The 20,199-nt window shown below is 41.9% G+C and overlaps 1 protein-coding gene across 5 annotated transcripts in view; it reads right to left on the bottom strand.

The window, feature by feature from the left end:
• ZNF236 (zinc finger protein 236) overlaps positions 1-20,199 on the bottom strand; it is a 155,078-nt gene that overhangs the window by 111,187 nt on the left and 23,692 nt on the right. For 3 of the 5 annotated variants that reach the window (XM_032293893.1, XM_032293895.1, XM_032293897.1), the window contains exons 2-3: positions 9,191-9,333; positions 6,724-6,888 (exon numbers count right to left, since the gene is read on the bottom strand). In XM_032293893.1, coding sequence (XP_032149784.1) covers positions 6,724-6,888; positions 9,191-9,333 — 308 coding nt within the window. Of the gene's footprint in view, positions 1-6,723; positions 6,889-9,190; positions 9,334-16,091; positions 17,067-20,199 lie in introns of those variants that run through there. The other 2 variants (XM_032293896.1, XM_032293894.1) reach the window with 2 other exon arrangements.

Below are 20,199 nucleotides of genomic sequence, written 5' to 3'. Positions count from 1 at the left end.
CCTGAGCCCTTCCCTGCTTCCTCCTCCACCTACATCTGCCTCCACCTACAATCTCTCCCCCTTCCTCCACCTGAGCTCTCTCTTTCTTCTAGGGTCAAGAGAACTATCTCTTCTGTTCAAAACTAACTTCTCCCCTACACTCCTGTAAAATGTCACTCTTCTCCCCTCTAAACAGGGACCTCTGAAAACGGAGTATTACAGCAATGTTAAATTTTTTGGTGTGATCACTGTTTGGTGAAATGAAGAAAAGTGTCTTTGTTTTTAGGGGCTACATCCTGAAGTATTTAGTGGTAAAATAAAATGAAATCTGTGGCTTACTTGAATATTGTTCAAAAAAGGGAGAAGGGAGTAGGTGAGCTGGCAAATTTGTCAATTGGTGGGTCCAGGAAAGGGTTATACAAATATCCATTGTATTACTATTTCAACCCTTCACTTAGGATTGGAATTTTTCAAAATAAAAAGGTAAATATGCCATCACTACATACTATGAAAACAAATAAATGATTCTAAGGGTGATTCTTTTAAAAACTGTGCATATGCTAGTTGAAAACAACACAGAACCAAAAACTTACTACCCAATTATTATGTGCAGGTGAGGCTGCATAGAGAATCAGGGAGGGTGGCAGGCAAAATGAACACACAAAAATGCATGGCTTTCCTACAGACAAGTAACACACCACACATGCCAAAAAACCTTCCTACACAATATCATTAAAATCTTCCAATACTTCAGAATTTAAGAAGTGTGTTGAATCCATATTAACCAAACATCGCTGATATTTTGACATTCCGAGTTCATAAAGATTCTACATTATAAACACATTCAGTTCTCCCCTGAATTTAAATATTTAGTACAATAAAAATAGAAATACTAGCCTATATTTAACTAAATAAAAGTCTAAATTTCATATGTAATAAGCCAGGAAGAGATAAGAACATACAAACATGTGCTTCTCGTTACACAGAGAGACACAGGAGAGATACACTAGAAAAGCAGGAAGGCAGCCTGGGAAAGGCCGAGGCGAGTGGGCAGTGAGGGTGCAGGAGACGGCTCTCCTCCAAGTGTACCTGTCTGTGTCACTTTAACTTTTGACAGTTGGTTAATATCCAAATATTCAAAACCTAAGCCCCAAGCCTCCACCTTCCTCTGCTTTGGAGTACATCTTTTGGTCAGATAATGGAACCTGAAGGAGGGCAGTTAACTGAGGGCCTGGAGTCATAAGCATGGGAAGGGAGAGGTCCTATGTGGCAGCAAACTGAAGTAGGTAACCCTGCTTACTTCAAAGGACTCCCATAAAACCACAGCAGAGGAGGAAGACCATATTCAATTACGCCTGCCTTCTGAAGCACGGTAGAGGAGCTGGGATGAGAAATGTGGACATCCTGAGGGCTGTTGGATAGGAAGACCATGGGCATCCCGGCTAAGCAGGTGGTACTCCTTCAGACACATCCAGGGTAAGCAAGTGAGTGATGATGCTGGTACTGCCAGGCACCAGGCCCTACCAGAGAAGGAGCCCACATAGGAACTAGGGAGGCAGGGAGGCCCTGTGAAAGGAGGAGGCCACATAGGAATTAAGGGAAGGCTGGGAGGTCCTGCAAGAGGAGACCACATAGGAATTAGGGGGAGGCCAGGAGGTCCTGCAAGAGGAGGAGACCACACAGGAACTAGAGGGAGGCAGGGAGGTCCTGCGAGAATGGGCTACACTGTAGCATCAGGTGTGGATGTCTTTCCTCCATGCGCATTCTGCTCCACATGCATGTAAATCTGTACCAGGCAAATCCGTATGGAATGTTCCAGACATGTGGGATATTTTAGAAAATAATTTTAGAATTGGGAAGCATTTCTATTCAAGCCACAAGAACTAGAATCCATAAACGAACAGATTGAAAATCTGAGTCCATGACAATTTAAAAATTCCTGCAAGGAAGAGAAAAATAATGAAACTAGAAACCAGGAAAGAATTCTGTCACACAAGGTAGGAAAACCTCTTTCCAGGAATGTAAATACTTTACAAAAGTCTGCAAGAGTAAGACGAATAATACTCACACATCTACCTTCCAAAAACAATTGTTTAATTAAAATAAAAATATTACTCATGGCTAATGAACACGGCAAGATGCCAAACTTCACTCATAATTAAAGAACTATAAATTAAAACAAAGACATACCATCTTAAAATTACCAAATTGGAGGAGACAACTTTTACAACACAGAGTATTGAAAATGGTATGGCCAGCCAGGCACGGTGGCTCATGCCTATAATCCCAGCACTTTGGGAGGCTGAGGCAGATGGATCACCTGCCTGGTCAACATGGTGAAAGCCTGTCTCTACTAAAAATACAAAAATTAGCCAGGCATGGTGGCATGCACCTGTCATCCCAGCTACTCAGGAGGCTGAAGCAGGACAATGGCTTGAACCTGGGAGGAGGAGGTTGCAGTGAGCCGAGATCGTGCCATTACACTCCAGCTTGGGCAGCAGAGCAAAACTCTGTCCCAAAAAAATAAAGAAAAGAAAGAAAATGATATGGGTTGGGCCCAGTGGCTCGTGTATGTAATCCAACCACTACTTGAGACCAGGAGCTCAAGAGCAGCCTGGGCAACATGGTGAGACCTGATTTCTATTTTTTTTTTAAGTAATAATTGTTTAAAAGAGGAAGAAAACGGTATGAAGAAATGGGCATTTTTACACACTATTTATTGACTGGAGAATAAACTGATAAAATCTCTTTGGAAAATACTTTGACAATATCAAAATTTTGAATTCACATATCCCTTGACCTAACAACTTCATTTCCAGAAATAGAGCTCACATTCCTATTAACCTAGGGTTTTCTCAACCTCACACTCGTGATGTTCTGGGCCAGGTTGCTCACAGCAGTGGAGGCTGTGCTGGGCACTGCAGGGTGTTTGGCAGAATCCCCTACTTACGAGATAGCAGAGGCACCCCACACCCAGCCCCGCAAGAGTGACAACCACAATGTCCTCTGGGATACCACACTGCCCATCTTGAGAACTCAAGCATGGGCAGAAATATTTGATCACCATAGCTTTGTCTGGAAAAGCCTGGAAACAACCTATATGCCTAACAACAGTGACTCACTAATTATGATACACAATATAACACCATACATCTGTTAAAAAGAAAGAGACAGCTCTCTGATGAACAGATGTGGAATTACAGTTAAGATACACAGTTAACTGATAAAAGGCACAGAATACTATGGGTTGACTAATAGGGGTATGGCAGAGACTTTGTACAGGCACAGAATGTCCCTGGAAGGTTACAGAAGAAACTGCTAATGAAAGTTGTTTCTGGGGAGCAAAACTGGAACTTAGGAACCCAAAGGATATGTAACTTTTGGCCTTCTATACCCTTCTCTACTGTTTGATTTCTTATGATGTGCACATAGGACTTATTCCAAAACATATTGATACACCATTATTTAATACGTGTTCTGCTTTTAAGAAATAAAACTGGCCAAGCACAGTGGCTCACACCTGTAATCCCAGCACTCTGGGGGTCTGAAGCTGGAGGATCACTTGAGGTCAGGAGTCCAAGACCAGCCTGAACCAATATGGTGAAACTCCATCTCTACTAAAACTACAAAAATTAGCTGGACATGGTGGCACACACCTATAATCCCAGGTACTCGGGAGGCTGAGGTAGGAGAATCGCTTGAACCTGGGAGGTGGAGGCTGCAGTGAGCTGAGATCATGCCACTGTACTACAACCTGGGGGACAAAGCATGAGTCCTCTCCCCCCAAAAATCAATAAAAATAAAAATATGACTATAGCCATTTTTTAATAGCACTATCGATAAGCGAGACAGGCATTCTTGAACTTTGCAGAACTCTGCAAAAGAAGGTACTAAATTAGCATGGACTTTCTAGACTGTCATATGGCATTCTATAAAGAACTGGGGTGAAAAAAGTCATATTTATTAATTCAATTTATCTAACTGTAGGAATCTATCCTAAGAAATAATTAAAGATGCATAAAAATATTCACATGCAAAGATACAGTACTTATATTGAAAATATAAACAATATGTTAAGTGATGATGAAAATTATTAAATTTTATTATGCTAAATCCAGATGCTGAGGGCTTTTATTTTGTAGTGACAGTCCATGTAGTCCAGGCTAGTCTCAAGCTCCTGGTCTGAAGCACCGCGGCCTCCCAAAGTGCTGGGATTACGAGCACGAGCCACCACACCCGCCCAAGATACTGCAGATTTTAATAGCTTAAAATAGTAACAGTTGATAATGAGTGATAACTTTGACAATGAGTGAAAAGAGGGAGGATTCATTTACAATATGTTATGGAAAAAGGTGGGTTACAAAAGTAGTCTGTACAGTGGCATAATTCTATTTTTGTATTTAAAAAACTATTTTAAACATAAACTATTAAGAAAAGCATGTATAGAAAAAAAGTTGGAAATACCACCAATGCATTCTCTCCACACAGTATGTTTTCTTTCTTATAATTTAACTAATTGATTTTTGAATTGATAAGTAAAAGTGTACATATGTATGGTGTACAACATAATGTTCTGCTACAAGTATAAACTGAGGAATGGCCAAATCAACCTATGTTACATGCATTATGTATTTCTTATGGAGAGAACACTTAAAATTTACTCTCACAGAAATTTTCTTCTTTTTTTTTAAGACAGAGTCTTGCTGTGTTGCCTAGGCTGGAGTACAGTAGTATGATCTCAGCTTACTACAACCTCTGCCTCCTGGGTTCAAGTGATACTTCCGCCTCAGCCTCCTGAGTAGCTGGGATTATATGTGCATGCCACCACGCCCAGATAATTTTTATATTTTTAGTAGAGATAGACTTTTGCCATGTAGGCCAGGCTGGTCTTGAACTCCTAACATCAAGTGATCCACCCGCCTCAACCTCCCAAAGTGCTGGGATTATTGATGTGAGCCACCATGCCCTGCCAGCAATTTTCAAACACACAATATATTCTTATTAACACAGTCCCCATGATGTACAACAGCTCTCTTGAATTTACCCCTCCTACCTAACTGAAATATTGTGGCCTTTGGCCAACATCTCCCCAATACCCCAATCCCCCAGCCTCTGGTAATCACCACTTTGCTGTTTCTATGTATTCAACTTCATTAAACTCCACTATGGGTGCTTTTAACGTTTTCTAATTTTTTCCAAAAAAAAATGCATTACTTGTATTATAAGATTTTCAGAGATAAAAATAAATGACTTTAAACTAAAAATTAAAGACACTGATAGAAAGAGGATCCAAACTCATGTAGAAAGTGTGAAGTCAGGCCAGGCGTGGTGGCTCACGCCTGCAATCCCAGCACTTTGGGAGGCCACCACAGGTGGATCACCTGAGGTCAGGAGCCCAAGACCAGCCTGGCCAACATGGCAAAACTCCATCTCTACTAAAGATACAAAAATTAGCCAGGCGTGGTGGCAGGCACCTGTAATCCCAGCTACTCAGGAGGCTGAGGCAGGAGAATCACTTGAATCCAGGAAGCAGAGGTTACATTGAGCTGAGATCACACCACTGCACTCTAGCCTGGGCAACAAAAGCAAAACTCAATCTCAAAAAAAAAAGAAAGAACATAAAGTGTGAAGTCAGCTTTCAAAATGTAAATTTTATAGAGGTACACCCTGACTTACAATGGGATTATGTCCTGATAAACCCATGGTGAATTGAAAATATCACAAGCCAAAAGGGTGTGGCTGACAGGGAGCTGTGGCTTGCTGCCTCTCCCTAGCATGACAAGAGATGTAAGGTTTCTGAGAAATGTGCTTGCTTCCACATCACCATAAAGTCAAAAACCAAAGTCTAAACCATCTTCAGTCAGGGATCATCTGCATATGTAATTTAAATACTGTGTTTGTTTTTCTGTCTCAGGAATAAAATATACCAAATATTTATCAGTGTTTATCTCAGAACTATAAGTGACTTTTTCCTTTAACTTTTTGTATCTCCCTAATTTTCTACAGTAATAATGGGAAGGGGAAATTTGGAAAAGTTTTTTTTTTTTTTTTGGTGGAGATGGAGTCTCACCATGTTGCCCAGGTTGGTTTCAAATTCCTGGCCTCAAGCAAGTTTCCTATCTCAGTTTCCAAAATGCTGGGATAACAGGCATAAGCCACCATACTCGGCCCAGGAGGAGCATATTTTTGAAGTAACAGCCATTGGCTTTAGATTGAGCCCCTGCCCCAGCACTGGGGCCTGTCATCCTTAAAGATGCCCTAGACATTGGGCTTGTGGACCTCCCAGAAGTGGTCACTTTGGTGTGTAAGCTGCTTTGGACCATCAAGAAATTATTCTCTTCCCTCAGATTCTCACAGGTCAGAGAACCCAGGAACAAGCAAGCAGATTCTACCATGCACAGAAGCAGAAAAGTTACCTTTGGCCACAGCAGAATCATATAAAAGTTTCTGTTTAAGAGAGGGGGGTGAGGGGACAGGGGGAGCCTCTGCCAGCCAATGTGGATATATTTTGATCTTTCACATATACTACACATTAAAATGTCTCTACCCTAAGGCATTGACAGGGCCAGAAAATAAAATGTTTTATAAGTCAACTGGAGTCAAGGGAAATCTAATGACAATTTGCTCCTTGAAATCTACACAAAAGGCTTTTAAAACTAGTTTATAGTTAAAATCCTCCTGACTCATGACCAGATGTATTTTAACAATCACTTAACAAAGTATATGCAAAATGATGATGATTACCTCTTCCTTTTCATGTAGCATAATATGCGCTTTGAGACTAGCCACTCTGGAGAATTTCTTGTTACACACAGGGCAGGTGGGATCTTCCCCGCTGTGAGTGCATTTATGAAGTGTCAGGTTGAATTCAACATTAAATGTTTGGGGGCACTGGTCACATCGATGTGGCTATGTGGAGAGAAAAGTGAAGAAGCCACTGAAATACAGTCTTTTCACAGATGCTTGTTCAATAAATGTTATGAAAATATTAACAAGTACCAAAATGTACAAACAATCTACAGAAACTTCTGAAGTCTCGTCTGGCCCTTAAGTCAATAAATCCCAAATAGACACAGTAAAGCAGCTGACAGAATTGCTCAAAGGATTATACAGATGAAAACACATACATACATGTAGGAAATATGTCTAATAAGAAATGCTGCATATAAGCTGTTTTCTTTCAGTGAGTATAAGTGTTTGACAGTGAAACACTTTTCAAAGCTAACCTTTAAAACACGGCATTAAAACATTTTTTCTGGGCTTGTGCAGCAAAAAATTAAAAAACAAAACAAAACAAAAAAGCATGTCTTTGTGCTCGGGCACGGTGGCTTACGCGTGTGATCCCAGCACTCTGGGAGGTTGAGATGGGCAGATCACTTGAGCTCAAGAGTTTGAGACCAGCCTGACCAACATGGTGAAAGCCCATCTCTACTAAAAATACAAAAATTAGCCAGGTTGGTGGCAGGCGCCAATAGTCCCAGCTACTTGGGAGGCTGAGGCAAGAGAATCACTTGAACCCGGGAGGCCAAGGCTGCAATGAGCTGAGATCGTACCACTGCGCTCCAGCCTGGGCAACAGAGCAAGACTTTGTCTCAAAAAAAAAAAAAAAAAAAGTTTCTTTCTCCATGTGTTTGCATTACATGGGTTTGTGTTGAATGTTTAAGTACACGTGCCTACATTTGCCGTTTGTAAATGTATACGGATACTGGTATAAATGAACACACAGAGAAAGAATCATATATTCCCAATGTTTGCTTCCAAACATTTTCCTGTCAATCTCTTCTATTCACTGAAATAATACAGTTCATGATGAATCTTAAAAAAAAAAAAAAAAAGGCTACATATAAATTTATTGGATTGTAGTCTCTGTGAAAAACTTCAACTCATTAAGTTGGATTTTTCCCTTCTATTTTTGGCCAACTCCACTATTATAAACAAAATCACTTCAAGTAGGCTGGGCGCAATGGCTCACACCTGTAATTTCAGCACTTTGGGAGGCCATGGCAGGCGGATCAGCCTAAGGTCAAGAGTTTGAGGCCAGCTTGGCCAACATGGCAAAACCTCATCTCTACTAAAAATACAAAAATAAGCTGGACGTGGTGGCACACACCTGTAATCCCAGCTACTCGGGAGGATGAGGCAGGAGAATCACTTGAACCCGAGGAGGAAGTTGCAGTGAGCTGAGATCTCGCCACTGTACTCCAGCCTGGGCGACAGAGCAAAACTCCAACCCAAAAAGAGAAAAAAAAAAAAAAAAAAAAAAAAAAACCACTTCAAGTAAAATAATCATACAAAATTTCACTAGATTCTAACAGAGTTGCTTACCTAGGTCTAAGATTTTTCTCAAAATGGAAGGTATTCTGCTATTCACTTGCAAAAAGATAATCACGGATATCTCTCTCTGAAATAACTGGACCCTAATGAGGGATAATTTAGTATCTTCAGATTGTCAAACCTGAGAAAATAATACTGATACATACTGGTATATTACACTTATATTATATTATTGCAGCTACAACAGCGTTTTGTGCTGAAAGTCAAGCCTAAGATGGTCACATTCTGTTCTCTAAAGGAAGTCCCTGGTATTTTTCTGGTCTCAAATGGCTCACTAGCTTACATGCTCCTACCTAGACAAAAGTCAACAATCACTTTTTTGATTACAGTTTTAACTGCCACTTTCCATCTATCAGGCAAGTCATTCCATTAAGACACTGAAATTCTTGACATATCCCATAAGAGGTCCTGCGAAAAAGAGTTCCAATTTCTATTTAAGATTGTATTTAATGTTTGCTCCCTCCTGAAATACAATCTAAAACATCTAGAATACCATTTTTAAATGCAAGATCACTTAAAGATAAAACTCTCCGCTGGAGAAAAATACTTCAAAACACACAACTTCTGTGTTCAGTCATACAGGAAATTGAAACTACATTTAAAAAGTAATATTTTTTAAATAATTATTTGTCCACTAATAAATAACTTTAATATACAGATTCACCAGGACAAGCTCTCACTCTCTCTCCTTATCAAATGATAACTAGGAATATAACTACAACTTTTAAAAAGGCCAGAATACTTATTTGTATAATATAAAATGTTCTACCATTTAGGAACCCAAATCATAAGAAAAGTTTTGATTATACATGTTAATTTTTACAATACCTCCAGTTTCAACGCTCACACTCCTGACATCACCTTTGAAAATACATACCTTGTCATTTCGCTCGTGATCCCTCATGTGGCGTTGAAACTGGGATTCTTTTGGAAAAGATAGCAGACAGATTTCACATTTATGGAAGTTTGGAACTTGATAGGCATAATTAGTGTTCTCCGCATTCAATGTTAAAACTCCATCTATAAAATTGCATAAGTATAGACAATAAATACCAATTGTTATTCTCATTACATAAATAAAACCAAATCATTGGTTACTGTTTAAAAATCAAATTATGTCAGAGATTTATGAGAGATTTTAGATGAAATTAAAGATACACTGATTTTTTTAGCTGACATGTTTTAAAGTTAGAAATGAGAAACGTCGGGATGACTAAGATACGGGACAATAGAATTCTAAATACTTATCAGTGGGCTTTTCAGAACCTTAAACTAAACTCCTGAGGCTTCATAGCCACACACACCAAAACACACAAAAGCCATGATGATGCTTCTTAAACCAGGTGAACCTACTTAATAGTGTTTCAAATCACTGCAAACCACAGATGCATTTCACCTCCAAATCACTTTAAGAGTTCATCAATAATCCACATTGTTTCTTATATCACTCAGTAAACAACTCAAGTAGAAATATTAAAGCCGTTAAATGCTAATTCACAAACTCTATTTCTCTCAGAACTGCTGCAAAGCAAGTTTAAGTCAAAAAGAAAAACTGCCAGGTGCAGTGGCTCATGCCTTTTATCCCAGCACTTTAGGAAGCGAAAGCAGAACTGCTTGAGGTCTGGAGTTCAAGGCCAGCCTCAGCAACAGTGAGAACCTGTCTCTACTAAAAAATTAGCCAGGCATGGCAGCACGTACCTGCAGTCCTAGCTATTGGGGAGGCTGAAGTGGAAGGATCTCTTGAACCCAAGAGTTTCAGGTTCTAATGACCTCTGATCATACCACTGCACCCCCACCTGGACCACAGAGCAAGACCCTGTCTCTTAAAAATAAAAAACTTTGCTGTCTCATATTAGACATGGCTTATGAGGTTCGGAAGACAAGGGATTGCACTGCCTCAGACAATCCTCAATTTTCACAAAGAGTTTCCATAAACCGACCCAGGTAAAGTGCTTTTAGCTTAAAAGTGTCTTCAAATAAGACTATAAATGACAAATAATATATCATGGAATAATCACAAAACTTGTCAAAAATACCATAAAGATGTCCTAAATCTCTACAATTTTTGAAAGTAAATACACTTCAAGTGTTATAATTTGTACATAAACACATAATATACCTTGCTATGCGAAGACTAGAAATATGTTGCACACAGCTATTTATATCAAATTTGATCAAAAATATTAGACTTCAGAAATTTGGGAGTAAAGGATAAGCTGAAGACCCAAGCCACCCAAGAAAGCCCCTCGGTCTCAAGAGTCTGTGTGGTAAACACAGGCACTCGAAATGTTCTATGGACCTTGAAATCTTTGTTTTGAGAAGACAGTCTGCAGTTTCCATTTCTGCTAAGAATCTCCTGGCTCAAGATTGAATCTGCCCCTTAGCAAGGACCAGGAGATTCCAAAAGACAGGAGGCAGGTGAAGCCCACGTGGGAGGGGGCAGAGACAGGGTAGAAGAAGTCAGCAAAAGCTGCAAACATTTTCCTAGCAGAACCTTGAGAAAAGGTGAATTCCAGCTTCAAGAAATATAAGGTAATTTAAAAGAATGCAACTTCATGCATAAAAACTGAGTCTACTAAGTAAAAGATACGCATCATTTTTTTTTTTTTTCTTTCTTTTTGAGACGGAGTCTCACTCTTGTTGCCCAGGCTGGAGTGCAGTGACATGATCTCAGCTCACTGCAATCTCCACCTCCCAGGTTCAAGCGATTCTCCTGCCTCAACCTCCCAAGTAGCTGGAATTACAGGCATGCACCACCACACCTGGCTAATTTTTTGTATTTTTAGTAGAGGTGAGGTTTCTCCATGTTGGTCGGGCTGGTCTCAAACTCCCAGCCTGAGATGATCTGCCCATCTTGGCCTCCCAAAATGCTGGGATTACAGGCATGAGCCACCCCGCCCAGCCTGCATGATTTTTATTCTATTTATTCTTAACTATATTCACATCCTGTTCAAAGACCATACTTTCAAAATTTCTGCATTAAAACTAACAGCAAATGTTTTATGACTTTCCAGGCCCAAACAATGAGATTGCTGGGACCACAGCAATTGATATACAATTCCCTTGGAAAACTGTGTAGTGTGGTAAGAAACACTTTAGAGATTAGGAAGGAACAAATAAAATATCTGTTGAAAACTGGGTTTTAAAAACACAGTTACAAGTGTTTTAACCTAAAGGCTGAATACATTAATAAAAGAGCTCCTCAACTTAATTTCTAAAATGCAAAATTAAAAAGCTATCTGAGGATGATAAAACCATTTTCACAGTCTCTATGTTGAAACCACTTAATATGTTGTCCAAACATGAGAAGGAATTCACTGAAATTGATAGATAAAACCCTAGGAGGCATGAACTATACATTTAAAATTGAAAAATGGTGTTGAAGCCGGGGACAGTGACTCACGCCTGTAATCCCAGCACTATGGGAGGCCAAAATAGGTGGATCACCAGAGGTCAGGAGTTTGAGACCAGCCTGGCCAACATGGTGATACCCCTTCCTCTCCACTACAAATACAAAAATTATCTGGGCTTGACAGTGTGTGCCTGTAATCCCAGTTACTAGGGAGGCTGAGGCAGGAGAATTACTTGAACCCAGAAGGCAGAAGTTGCAGTGAGCCGAGATCGCACTTTAGCCTGGGCAACATTGGGAGACTCTGTCTCAAAAGAAAAAAAGAAAGAAAAAAATGTTGATTTACTTATGAATTAAGACTTTTCCAGAAAAACAGTTATCTTAAGAAGTAAGACTTTCCTCCTTAATAAACTCAAAAAAATAATTTTTTTTTCAGTAAGTCTTTTCTTCCAAACAGTGATATACTAAATATTAATTTGGTTCAGACACAAACTTAAAACAATAATTCAAATTAAAGTGACTGGAAAAATTTTTTAAAACAACAAAACGGTTTAGTTTCCACACTGGGCATAATTTTGAAACCCAAAGGCGGTCTAGGCTCTCGCTTTACCTAGGGGGCACACCTTTGCACAGGTTGCCTGCGGTTCCCTTTGCTCCGCGGAAACACCTTCCACCCTGACGCCTTCCTGCCAGGACGCGGTGGCCTCCACCGCCCCCATTCTGCTTCCGCGTGCTTTCCTTCTGCTCAGAGTAAGCTCTTTCTGGGCAGTGTCCCAGGCCTCAAATAACACCTTTGGTCCATCATGCCTTCAAGTTTATTCAAATTTCTGGTCCCCAGAGTATTTGTTGTTCAGAAAGAAGTCTATTAAATTAATGCAACCTGGCTGGGCATGGTGGCTCATGCCTGTAATGCCTGCACTTTGGAAGGTGGAGCCAGAACTGCTTGAGGCCAGGAGTTTGAGACCAGTCTGGACAACACAGCAAGACAAGACACTGTCCCTGTTTTTAAAAAGAGACAGAATCTCTAATCCATGCATCCTTAGATAAGGGCTTTTAACTGAGAGGAGCCCCAGGTGGGCTGCAGGAGACGGTGCCCCTGTGGAACTGCATACTCACACATGCACATATGCACACCTCTCCACACACCTCCATTGTTCAGGGATCTCCGCAGCCCCAGGGGCCATCAAATCCATTAGGGGACCAGTAATAAAAGAAAGGTGTGATCAAATGAACGATCCCTCTTCATAGAATGGCCTTCTGGGGGACAGCTGCATTTTGTTAAAGGCAGGTAAAAGGACTTGAGGTTTTTAGCAGCACATATTCCTAACGCCTCCCGTCAGAATAGGTATTCTCTGCATTCCTACACAAACACACATACCAAAATGCACAAAAAGCTGCCTGCGTTTAACTGTTACCAAATCTAAAAATTCATCTAGAACAGTACTTTTCAGCTATGTGTTTCTGCCCCTTAAGAAAACAGAGTGTAGGTCACTGTGAGAGTTCACTGGATACAGGGGATGCATATGTAGAATTCCAAGGCAGTTTACCCAGACAGCCACCTCACACGTAAAAATATGACCACTGTTTGCTTTAATTATTCACCCTTTCCGATACCAAGAACTCTAAACTATGAAAATTAAACAAAAACTGATTGGACAATAATAAGAAAATGAGCAGCTCTGTTTGCCTTACGTAGAGACTAGTTTCAAAATCAGTTTAAGTATTTACATAAAGATTCTAAATAGAGCGTAATAGTTGTCTACCACTGTAGGGCTGAGGGCCCCACAGGGTCGTGGGGTGAGCCGTATGCTGTACTGAGGCACAGGATCTGAGAAATAAAGAGACAGGACACAGAAGTACAAAGAAAACGCAGCTGGGCTCAGGAGGCCACGGCACCTATAAGCGGAGTCAGGCGAGGCCCTGAGTGTCCAGAAGCTTGAGTATTTATTGTGTATAGGTTAGGGGGCAGGGCAGTGAGTGAAATCATCTTTAAGGATAGTGATAGGGTCGTGAGCAATAAAACATGGGGTCCACCCCCATTAGGTCACCTAGGCCAGGAGGTGGACAGTGTGCAGCATGGGACCCGTTCCCATGAAGGCAAGGGCCGTGTGCAGTAAGGGGTCCACCCCCATTAGGTCACCGAGGCTTGAAGGTGGGCCGTGCGCAGTGAAGAGGGTGCAGTGTGCAATACTTCTATCTACGGGCAAACTACTTCTAAGAAGATTTATAGGAGGATGCTTTAAGTCACATAGCAGTGACAGAGCTGTCAAGGTTACCGCCACCTTCTGGCAGCTTCCAATGGGTTCTATGGGAAGATGCTTTTCAAGCAGCACAGTAGCAAGAGCTGATAAAGTTCACAGTCACCAATGTGGATTGCTGTTCTGAGGGCAGCCTTCCACAAGAACTGGAGCAAGGTCCTACAATTCCTTTATCAGGAGGAGCGGCTCTTGCCCCAAGCCTGCCATACAGCGGGTATCTTTACGATACTGAACGCTGCCACCTGGGCCATGGATTCTTGTCCTGGTATAACTGTTTGTCCCTTAAATCATGCTCTGCACTGTGTTTGCTCTAGGCATTCCTCCGATTATAAGCTGCTTATTCCTTAATTCACGCTCTGTACTGTGTCCACTCTAGGCATTCCTCCGATTATGAACTAAGATATAATTATAGGTATATATGTAGGGAAATATTCTTTAGGCACTCACACTATCAACTATTAATGATTATATATAGAGGATCATATAAAGGGAGCCTTCAAGCCCTATTTCTATAAACTCATATATGATTATGTAAAGGATTATATAAAAGGAAATAGCTGAGTAGTAACACTATAAAGTGAGATATTCTTCAAGCCCTAACTGTGCCAGGGTTCTGCTTAGCTCTCATTCCTCGGTGCCTATATGGGGCGTTACCCACATACCACCCCCAAAATAATAAAGCCTATCTCAGAGTCGTGCAGAATAAATGAGCCAATGCTTCCTGCAGCTACTGGGACAAGGAACTGCCAATAACTTAGGGCTATGGTCATCTCTTTACTCAATGCCCGACTCATCACTCCGTAATCCCACTACTCCATGACTACATTCAGGACTGGTTTGTCACGATTTGGGACTAAATACGCTATCTTGAAAACTGATCTTCTACCCCAATCAGGCCCACCAACCAGGCTAATCAGCTAAATCTTGATGGCAAAGATCTTTTATTCCCCACCTAGAGACTTGATTCGTACAAAATGTCTATTTGAGGCCAAGTTCCAACAAAACTTACTACATTTACAGCATTCCATGGATTTCACTCAAATTGGCCTCTTATGAAAAACTCTTAAGCAGTATGCATTTAAAATCTCAGTTATCCATAGTCTTGATGTATTTCATGTTAAAATGAGAGATAAAACAGTTTCAGTTTCTGAGTACTTTCTAAAATAACTGAGCTAGCCCTCGAGCTTTTTATGTTTTTGTTTTTACATTTTGAATAAAAATCTCTCTAAAATATGGTTGATCTTCCTCGCTCTGCTCTCAGTGTAGACCACCCTCAGGTCCCTACTCCCCCACCCCCTATTCCTCCAGGACGCCAGCCCTCTGGCCAGGCACCTGCACTGCTCCCACCCTCTCATCCTGACACCACACGCTGTGTCATCACAAGTACACCTGGGACGCCTGACAGGCATCACGCCACTCCAAACCGCTACCACTTTAGGTCATCTCAACTATCCTTTCTTTTTTTTTTTTTTTTTTTTTTTTTTTTTTTTTTTTTTTTTTTTTTTTGAGACGGAGTCTTACTCTGTCACCCAGGCTGGAGTTCAGTGTGCAATCTCCACTCACTGCAACCTCCGCCTCCCAGATTCAAGTGATTATCCTGCCTCAGACTCTGGAGTAGCTGGAATTACAGGCATGCGCCAACACGCCTGGCTAACTTTTGCATTTTTAGTAGAGACTGGGTTTCACCACATTGGTTAGGCTGGTCTCGAACTCCTGATGCTGGCTCAGCCTCCCAAACTGCTGGGATTACAGGCTTCAGCCACTGTGTCCAGCCTCTTCTTTACTTGTATTTAAAACTCCCTTCTACCTTCTTCCCTGTTTTCCACTGCTCCTCCCACATTTGTCAGCATTCAGGTTTTTAACACAGCTGGTCTTTATCAGGTAAAACTCTAAAGTGTTTGGATCCTGGAACACTTTCTGCTTCAAAGCCTGGCACATAATGTGTACATAACAAATACATGTTAAGTATTTGGAGATAGACAGGCGCTAGTGGCTTTTTTTTTTTTTTTTTTTTTTTCCCTCTTCCCAGTTGTCTGAAGCTCCCAAAACCAATTTATCTAATTCCCACCTTCAGCCTCACTGGCTCATGTCCTCCACCTCAAAACTGCCTATATAAGATTCAATCTTTTCCCAGCTTAAGTACCCTTTATTCTTATTTTATACACACATACCTGGGCCACGTGGTTGTTCCCAGGAGCTGGCTGAAATAAGTCTGCATAATTTTCTTTGTAGAGTCTCTTAGAAAGCCAAATGCTCGGACTGGGTAACAACACCAGCCACGGGCACCTGCTTTCTTCCAGGAAGGAACACTCACCTGCCACTCAAAAGCACCTGCAATGGGAAGTAGAGAGAACCAGAGAAGTCTCCTGCCCTTTCTGAATCCTACCTCGAACCAGAGAAGACCGCCCTTTTTGAATCTTACCTCGAACGAGAGAAGACTGCCCTTTCTGAATCTTACAGCAAACCAAAGAAGATTCCAGTCCTTTCTGAATCTTACTGATTATCTATTCAAATGGATTTACTCATAAGCAGGTACTCAAATGGAAATGAAATGTAACTCATATGGAAAATTCATCCCTAACCTGTATTCAACAGGAAAAGGAATGTGTTCTGAATGGTATCACATCTAAAAAAAAAAAAAGTCTCGGGGGAGCAGAGATATACCATGCATTTGCTTATGTATTCAAAAAAAAAAAATCTGTAAAACCACAGAAAAAAAGTAGCATTGGTTGCCTGTGAAAAAGACAACTACTGACTGGAAATGGGGGCTGGTGAGGGAGACATACATAATCATCACAGGTGAATGTCGAATCATGATAATGTATTACCAAAAACAAACATAAATAAAATAACTTTATGGGAGGTGGGGGGAAGGCAAGTCATATTATCCATGCCCTTGTTGTATAGCTAAGAAAACTCACACCCAGAAAAATTATGCCACTTAGTCAAATTTACATAATTAACCAGTGCTAACTAGTACTAATTTTCAATTAATAATCCAGGACACTCTCCTAATTAATTATGCTTAAGATAATGGCTTCTGAGATAAGACCCCAGTTGCTGGGCCATGCGCAGTGGCTTATGCCTGTAATCCCAACACTTTGGGAGGCAAAGGGGGACAGATCACCTGAGGTCAGGGGTTCAAGACCATCTTGGCCAAGATGCCAAAACCCCATCTCTACTAAAAATACAAAAACTAGCTAGGCATGGTGGCCCAAGCCTGTAATCCTAGGTACTCAGGAAGCTGAGGCAGGAGATTGCTTGAACCTGGGAGGCAGAGGTTGCAGTAAGCCAAGATTCGCACCCTTGCACTCCAGCCTGGGAGACAAGAGGGAAACTCCATCTCAAACAAGCAAACAAACAAAAAATACAAGGACCCCAGTTGCTACTTTAAGCCTAGTGTAAAAACAACAGACAAACTTGGATTTTGTCAGCAATAATATATATTAATATGTAAGGCTAAGACTGTTTATTCAATTAAGAGCCAAGCCAAAGTAGGACCCTAGTTATCAAAGGCATGAGTTGTTTCAGTGAAACAAATTCCAAAACTTTGCTATTTGCCATAAAAATGAGATAAAGTACAAGTGTGACATGATAAATATGTTAAGAAACTCAATAAATGGTTCCTAATAGTGTCAGTTTGCTCATATTCTCACAGCAAACTGTTTTCCAAGACAGGTTCACCGGGCCAGGTGCAGTGTGACTCATGCCTATAATCCCAGCACTTTGGGAGGCCAAGACAGGTGGATCACCTGAGGTCAGCAGTTCAAGACCAGTCTGACCAACATGGTGAAACCCCGCCTTCACTAAAAATACTAAAATTAGCTGGGCATGGTGGTGCAAACCTATAAGCCCAGGCACTCAGGAGGATTAGGCAGTAGAATTGCTTAAACCCCAAAGATGGAGGTTGCAGTGAGCCGAGGCTGCAGTAAGCTAAGATGCCCTACTGCACTCCAGCCTGTGTGACAGAGCAAGACTCCAACTCAAAAAAAAAAAAAAAACAGGTTATAAAGACCATGCTGATAAAACAGGATGCAGTAAAAAGAATCACTTGAAACCTGGAGGCAGAAGTTGCAGTGAGCTGAGATGGAAGCACTGCACTCCAGCCTGGGTGACAGAGCGAGACTCTCTCTCAAAAAAAAAAAAAAAAGTTCACCTTTACCGAGGTATTTCAATGCTCATTTTGTCAATATCTGTATGCATTAATGTAAACTCCTTCTTTTCATGATTAAGGTTATTAAGTCACCCTCGTTTTTTAAAGGAACATCAACCCCCTTTGAAATACTTTACTAGCTGTAAATTTTTATTTCTAAAGAAAGACTGTAGGGGAGGGATCCAAGACGGCTGATTAGGAGCACCTCAGGATTGCAGTTCCCAGCGAAAGCGCGAAGGGCGAGTGGACGCCGCATTTCCGGATGGATTTTTATTGCCCACGGACCAGGAGATTCCCAGGCGGAAGAGCCCCAAGGGTCACCAGCGCCACTGGTTCGGCCGGCCCGGCTGCTATGGCCCGCGAGGCTGTTTTTGCCCGCGCAGCTGTTTTGCCGGCGCCCCAGCGTGGCAGTTCTCCATACAAAATACGTAGGTCCAGGCGCCGTTTTAGCTGCCCATTCAACTGATTAAAAAGGGGACTGAAACAGGGAGCCAGGCCAGGAAATTCCTGGGCAAAAAAGTACCACGAATCTCAGTGCAGCTATTTCATCTGGAGCAGTGGGTTGCCACAGGGGAAATCACACAGATCCCGGCATGTTTTCAACAGGTGACTGGAACACCTGGTAGACAGAGTCAATTGTTCAACTAAAAAAAAAAAAAAAAAAGGGCTCTGAGGCAGGGAGCCAGGTGACCAGGCTCAGCTGGTCCCACTCCAACAAAAAAACAGCAATCTGAAATTCTCTGGATTGAGAGTTTCAAAGCAAGCACAGCTGAACCCAAGATGGCCAAGCTCTGCAGGAGAGGGGTGTCCGCCATTGCCAAGGTAGTCCACCACTACAGAGGTGGTTTGCCATTGCTGAGGCAGCCCACCATTGCCAATGCAGCCTGCCATTACAGAGACAGTCCGCCATTATAGAGGTGAGCCACCATTGCAAAGGCAGTTCTAACTACACCCGTATAAACAGGACTGCAGGGAAGTTCACATGGCAGCTGGGCAGAGCCCACAGCAGCTCAGCAAAGCCTCTGCAGACAGTGATTAGGGTGTCTCCTCGCTAGGCAGGGCAGCCCTGAAAAAAGGCAGCAGCACAACAGAAACTCATAAATAAAGCCCTAACTCCCCGGGACAGGGCACCTGGGAAAAAAAAATTTAAAAAGGGGTTTATGAGTTCTGCTGCAGCAGACTTAAACATACCTGCCCAGCAGCTCTGAATGAACAACTGAGCTCACAGCTCAGCACGTGAGCTCCTATAAAGGACAGACTGTCTTCTCAAGCAGCTCCCTGACCCCCGTATATCCAAAGAGTCACCTCATAAAGGACAGCTCAGATTGACCTCTGGCGGGTATCCTTCTGGGACAAAGATAGCAGAAGAAGAAACTGGCAGTAACCCTTACTGTTCTGCAGCCACTGCAGGTGATCTCCAGGCAAGCAGAGCCTGGACTGGACCTCAGCAGTCCTACAGCAGAGGGCCAGGCTGTCAGAAAGAAAACTAAGAAACAGGAAGAAATAACTTCATCATCAACAAACTGGACGTCCACTCAGAGACCCAATCTGAAAGTCAACAACTATAAAGACGACAGGTGGATAAATCCACAAAGATGGGAAGAAACCAGCACAAAAAGGATGAAAACACCTGAAACCAGAATGCCTCTCCTCCTACAAGGGATCACAACTCCTCACCACCAAGGGAACAAGGCTGGATGCAGAATGTATGATGAATTGACAAAATCAGGCTTCAGAAGGTGGCTAATAAGAAATTTCTGTGAGCTAAAAGAACACGTTCTAACCCAATGCAAAGAAAGTAAGAACCTTGAAAAAGGATTTGATGAGGGCCGGGCGCGGTGGCTCACGCCTGTAGTCCCAGCACTTTGGGAGGCTGAGGTGGGTAGATCGCGAGGTCAAGAGATCAAGACCATCCTGGTCGACAAGGCGAAACCCCGCCTCTACTAAAACTACAAAAAATTAGCTGGGCATGGTGGCGCGTGCCTGTAATCCCAGCTACTCAGGAGGCTGAGGCAGGAGAATTGCCTGAACCCAGGAGGCGGAGGTTGCGGTGAGCCGACATCGCGCCATTGCACTCCAGCCTGGGTAACAAGAGCGAAACTCCGTCTCAAAAAAAAAAAAAAGAA

The sequence above is a fragment of the Sapajus apella genome, unplaced genomic scaffold, assembly GCF_009761245.1.
Source record: "Sapajus apella isolate SASKATOON/1434 unplaced genomic scaffold, GSC_monkey_1.0 scaffold30, whole genome shotgun sequence".
NCBI lineage: Eukaryota > Metazoa > Chordata > Mammalia > Primates > Cebidae > Sapajus > Sapajus apella.
This window is presented reverse-complemented; position numbering and strand designations above follow the sequence as displayed.